This window comes from Saimiri boliviensis, chromosome 1 (genome assembly GCF_048565385.1).
Source record: "Saimiri boliviensis isolate mSaiBol1 chromosome 1, mSaiBol1.pri, whole genome shotgun sequence".
Classification (NCBI taxonomy): domain Eukaryota; kingdom Metazoa; phylum Chordata; class Mammalia; order Primates; family Cebidae; genus Saimiri; species Saimiri boliviensis.
This window is the reverse complement of record NC_133449.1, coordinates 68,096,705-68,102,704: the sequence shown is the minus strand read 5'-3', so window position 1 is coordinate 68,102,704 and position 6,000 is coordinate 68,096,705. Positions and strand designations below refer to the sequence as shown.

Genomic DNA, 6,000 nt, shown 5'->3' with positions numbered 1-6,000 from the left:
CCTGCATGTCTGAGCCTCTGACCTTGCACCAATCTTCCTGGGCCACAGTCTGGAGCATGCAGACCGTCCTCCCCAGAGAACAGGCTCTCCTGATGCGCTTGGTGGGAAGGCCTGAGATTTGGAACAAACTGGCTCCTCTGTGGAGACTTTTGTCCACTGAGCTTCTCCCTTTGAGTTGGGGGCTTTCAGATTCCCAGCCCTGCTGCATTCCAGGAAAAGAAACAGGAATTTGGAAGCAAATAAGAGGTGGACCCCTAAAAGAGATGCACACCCCATTTCCAGATCTGGGAATGTCCTCCCCCTCCATCAGGTCGCTCTAGTTTCAGGCTCTATTCCAAGTCCCTCCAGGAAGAAGCTGACCTCACTGCCTCCCCCATCCTCCAGCACGCCCTTTTGCTGCCCCACACAGGTCAACACTTGTCTCCTGGCCTTGCTTTCTGCTTCCAAGTTCTCGCTCCCAGACAGCTGCAAGAAACTGTTAGCCCAGCAGATACTTTCCTGTTGATCATAACCATAATTTCCCAATCCCCAATCAAGACAGCTCACATATAACGTTAGAGCCACTGTGGGGTATAGGGGCAATTTGTATGCTAAAATACTACAGAAAGAAATCATTAGAGGAATTATGTCCATTCAAAATGATGAGAGTAATTCTGTAGGGAATAAGTCAAATATTTTATGCTGAGACTGTCTTAGAAAATCCAAGACATGCCGTCACTGTGGATATATTCTTATACCTCCAGCTGGGCCCTCAGTAGACACTTGAATCTCCCTTGTCTCTGACACTGACTCCCTGCACTCCCCACCCTCTCATATCCCACTCATCCTCAATCAACACATTACGTGGTTTTCTCCGGAATCAATCTTTATTGGTGTTTGCAGCAATTGAATTATTGGCACAAGGCACAGTGGATTTCAAAGCAAATGACAGAAAGAAAATACCATTGTCCCGGTGGAAAGGCTGTTCAGGGAGGTGTCCCAGAGCGACTGTGACCCTGACCAAGACCCTGCACTCAGGACCCAGCCCAGCTGAGCAGGCTTTGAGGACCAGCGAGTAAGCAAGCCATACCTCAGGGGATCTGAGGGGTCCCACCGTTCTTTCAAAGACAAACATTTTAGCTTCCTTGGGAGCTCTTCCAGCCGTTGAGTTTTTGCATCAGTAGCAGCTTGATGACCACGGGGACCCTGTCCCTCTAAAGCCAGCCTGCTCTCCCTCACCTGTGCCTGTTCAGTGGAAGCCTCCCCAACCAGGGGCAGATTAAGGCCCCTGCAGAGGGAGGCGGGGGGAAGGGCAAGAGTTGATACAGTGGATTGGCCAAACCCAGTGACCCCCCTGAGGATATGTGCCCCCCCCCAGTGGGTCTTCCCACCAATATTTAGGAGGGTAAAGAAAAGGAGGCTTCTCAGTGGGAGAGCTCTTGCCGCTCTTCTGAGGAGGGTTCCTCCTCTATGAGCTCCAGGTCAAACTCATCTTCCAGCGACCCTCCCACAGGCAGCAGGCGGAACTTCTTCCCTTTCAGGGTGCAGGTGCGGTGCTCAAAGTCCAGGACAGCGTTGTGGTCCTGGAGCACATCGGTGCCGATGATGGCTTCCTCAGCACTGGCGTTGGCCACTAGGAACTGTGCCTTCAGTTTCAGCTTGCCTAGGGACACCGCTGTATCCCAGACACCCAGGATCTTCATTTCGGCACCGTTGGCCACCTTCACCACGTTCTCAAAGGGCCGCAGGGTGTCCAGATCGCCATCGGTGACCTCCTCCCACAAGCTCGGGTGGACCACAGAGACCTGGGCCCCAGAGTCCACCAGGAACCTCACAGGAACTTTGCCAATCTTCCCCTTGAGATAGTAGCCCTTACCCATGCTGTAGGCAAAGACGATCTCTTTGGGCAGGTGGCTGGGGGCGGCCCCAGGGAGCCCGAAGGCCTTCAAGAGGGTCTCTTTCACAATCTCATAGTCCCCTTGGTCCTGGGGACCGAGCCCATTGTAGACATCCAGGGCCTTTCCTCTGAGGGACTCTTTCAGGAACCTTAGCTTGGTGATATGGTCCCAATGGTTGAGGTCGTTGATGACTTCAAAGCGTCGCAGCCAGAGGTTTGGGACGATATTGGCTCCATCGAAAGGTTCTGGGATGAAGGCATGCTGCCGGCGGCCTTCCTCACTCCTGGCTCCACTCCCAGCCATCCCGCTGCTCTCCTCTGGAACTTCAGCAGCAACCCACGCCAAGAAGAGAAAGCCACAGAGCAGTGTCGGCGCAATCACGCTGGAAAACAGGGCCTCTCGAAGCAGAGTGGAGCTGACTTGCCCGGCCTTGGGCAAGCAGGAGGGAGCAGGCGCCTTGGGGCAGAGGCAGGCAGTGCTGTGGGCTGCTCACGGCTGGGGCAGAGGCAGGCAGTGCTGTGGGCTGCTCGGGCTCTGCAGAGCCTTTTTGATGCTGGCTCCTGGGCTCCCTATTCTCCTTTGTTCTGGAAGCTCCGCCCCTCCTCGCCCCACCCTCCTGCCAACATCCAGCCCGACTAGCAGGATGAGTGCCTCACCCTCAGCATCCATCCTCGGACCAACACCAGCCAGCCCACATCCCAAGAAAGGCCGGCCTCTGCTGAAGGGGGACTACTCCATACCCTCCCCTGCCTGTGTCCGAGAATAACAGATGAGGACACAGAGGATGTGATGACATTCAGGTATTTGTCATCAGCCAGAGAAGGAAGGGGGAGGCAGGGACCAGATGCCCATCAGCTCTGAGACTGGGGAAGCCCCTGTTGGCCTGCCCCACAGGTGGCCACTTTGAGTGGTCAGAGGAAAGGAGTTTACATGTGCTGAGCTGAGCTCCCACCACGTGTCAGGCACTGGGAAGTGTCTCTCACACGTTCTCAATCAGGTATGGGGTCCTATGGGATTTCCTGGAGAGGGAGGCAGAGGAGGGTCCTAGAATCAAGAATGCGCAGAAATGGTCTTTTTTAAGTGAGTGAGGACACGCGTGTGAGCGCACGCACGCACACACACAAACACGCACATGCACAATCATTTTACAAGGGCTCAATTGCTGCAGTAATTTTCCATCATTGATCACCCCTGATGCAGAGGGAGGGGGCTAGCTGCCCTACTCTGGGAGGGCCCATCCTGGGTTCCGCGAGCATTGTCTCCAGCCTGTCCAGCCCCTCTCCATTTCCAGGAACCTTTCCAAGGCCCCTTCCCCCAGGTGCTGCAGCCTTTCCTCTCCCACTCCCCAACCTGGTCATTTATGGAAAGATCATGGCAGAATTTCTCTCCCTTTTCATTCTGAGAGGGAAAATGTCCACCATGTTGGTGATGCCGGTAGTGGGGGCCTGGAGGGCTCTGACTGGGTGCCCCTGCACTGGGAGGTAAAGGGTAGTGCTGGAGGACCTGCAGGCATCTACAGAGATCTGTGAGTCCCACGGCTGGAGGCCTGCCTTGGGGCGGTGCAGGGGCTATTGAAGGGATCCGCTTTTACGGCCCCATTCAAATGTTACTCCATGGAGCCTTCTGCCTGTCCCTAGCAAGAGCACCCACTCTGGGTTAAGCGTGTTTCGCAGTGTGCTCTTGTGGTTTCTTCACGAGTCTACCTCCTGCTATGAACCAGAGTCTGGGGCTCACAAACCTGGCATTTGTGATCATCTGCAGCCCCCAGAACAACTTCCTCTGGGACCCAAGGGCTCTCTGCTGAGCTCCAGGCCTGGCCGTGTGCTGTCACCAAAGAGGATTGATTAAGAATGGGAAAGGAGGAAGACTCGATGGCACACCTGTGGCTCTGAGGCTGTTTTTCCTGGCCGAGAGCCTGTCCCTTTCCAGCACCCTATGCCATACATTACCCAGTGCCTGGTGGAATCCTAGCAGTACCCCGCCTTTGGACAGTCCTGTCTCTGGATGGCCCAGGTCCCCAACCACACTGCAAGACTGTGCTGTCTCCAGCCCCTTCCACCTGATTCGATGAGCCAGCGGACAGGTAGTTGGGTCAACACCTCTCATCGCAGCTGCCTGGCTAAGGTGGGGCCATTGTGGCATTCCAGAACCCCAGAGGAGGGAGAAATGGAGTCACTGAGAAGGTGTTGAGAGCAGGTGGTTCTTTGAGAAGATTGCATCATGAAAAACGTGCATGCAGAGACATGGCCCAGCCACACGCAAGACCAGGAAGCCCCTTCTGCAGATGGCTTCCCAGTTGCTGGGATGAGTGTTGTTCTGTGGCTCAAATAACTGACCTAGTGGTTTCCTGATTCCCTGGCATTCATTCCCTCCGCATATCTGGTCCCCTGGAAGTGGAAATGAATGAGGAGGCTAGCATGTGATCAAGGGAGTAGAGGGGCAGGGTGGCTTGTCAGCTGACACGCCGGGACTGCCAGATGCCCCGGACTGGCTTTTCAAACCGTAGTGGTAGATGCTGAATTCTACTCTCCCCACTGCCCTTAGACTAGAAATTGGTGGTCCCTTGGGACTTCATTTGAGTGGGTTTGGTGTTCTCTTTGGCAAAGTCATTTCACACGCATCACCTCTGTGCGCAGCATGACGAGCTGGGAAGCAGACCCGCTCCGCTCCAGGATTCTGCAGCACAGGAGCCTCAGTGGCCTCAGGTCCCAGGCTTTCCAGTGGCCAGAGAAGGGCGTTTTGCAAAGACAGGGAGGTGAGGTGCTGGGCTGGGAGAGGTACAGCATAGACACTGGAGGCAGGGGTCTTGGTGGGCAGTGGAGAAAGCTGCTTGTTAAATATTCAGGAATTTGGTGAGCCAATTGTTAAACCAATTGGTACTTGAAATCAGACTTGACCGAAGTATTTACACCACTAAAATTGGCAAATGCTAAATCAAGACTTTTCCCCCTCAGGAATGCCAGTTCCATCACACTCCCTGCATGGAAGCCTTGGTCACGCTGACTCTCTTTAGGGCAGGCAAAGCACCGTGGCCAGTGATGAACAAGTTTATAGTAACCTCCACCCTGCTCAGCCACTAGGGCCCAGATCACCTCTCACCAAGGAGCCTGAGCCCACCTTTGTCCCAACCTTCTCCACAATCTTTAGACTTCTGTACTGCTGTGGCTCGAGGCAGATGGCCCTTCAGGCTGTGTCTTCCACACAGTTCCCTCTGGGACCTCTGCAACAGAAGCACGCACTGGCCTCATGGTTACCATGAGGGCTGGAAGGGGTCAGCGTCAGCCTCTGGCTGAGTCTGGGAGTCTGTCTCTTGCTAGGATCAGGACCATGGGTGGAGGTCAGTTCTCAATTTCCCTTAACCCTTGGGAGATACCCATCCCTGGAACAGCCTGGCAGTATGCAGAGAGAGACCGTGGAATGGCTGTGCTGGGGATGCCCCACGAGCTAAACCAGCCAGGGCAGGCCAGGTGCCACCACCTCCTCCCAGAACCTAGGAAATCGTGGTTAATTATTGATAAGTATAGGTATTGGGGCGGGACACTGTCATTATCATCCATTAGTGTCTCCTGGGTGTACCCTGAAGCAGGCACTTCGGACTTAACCCTGGAGGAGCAAATAGGCCAGTAAACAGGAAGGAGTGGGCCCGCCACCCTCCACGCCCCCTCACTCAGATTTCTGGGCTGTGAGCTCCACCAGCCCAATTCCTTCTCAGCTCCCTGGTTCCCCTTTGCCGTTCTTTTCTGCTGTGTTTGTGTGTGTGTGTGTGTGTGTGTGTGTGTGTGTGTGTGTGTGTGTGTGTGTGTTTTAATTGTTTAACTTCTGATATTCACTTGGATCTTTTGCTTGGTTTTATCTGCCTCTGGCCAGTTGGGCAAATTGGGAAAAGCCCAGGACTGGGCCCATCAGGCCTCCTGAGGCCCGAAGCCCTTGGTGGGCAGTGAGCTCACCCCAAACACTTTAGACCAGGGCTCCAGTCCTTTGGCTTCCCTGGACAACACCGGAAGAATTGTCTTGGGCCACACATCAAATACACTAACACTAATGATAGCTGGTGAGCTAAAAACAAACAAACAAACAAACAAAAAACTCATAATGTTTTAAGAAAGTTTATGAATTTGTGTTG

General features: G+C 54.1%; 1 protein-coding gene across 3 annotated transcripts in view; it reads right to left on the bottom strand.

The window, feature by feature from the left end:
- Window positions 1–847: 847 nt before the first annotated feature.
- ASPRV1 (aspartic peptidase retroviral like 1) overlaps window positions 848–6,000 on the bottom strand; it is a 147,637-nt gene continuing 142,484 nt past the window's right edge. For all 3 annotated transcript variants that reach the window (XM_039475363.2, XM_039475365.2, XM_003922655.4), the window contains one exon: window positions 848–4,264. In XM_039475363.2, the coding sequence (XP_039331297.1) occupies window positions 1,404–2,180 (777 nt within the window). In that variant the 5' untranslated portion in view covers window positions 2,181–4,264 and the 3' untranslated portion in view covers window positions 848–1,403. The remainder of the gene's footprint in view (window positions 4,265–6,000) is intronic.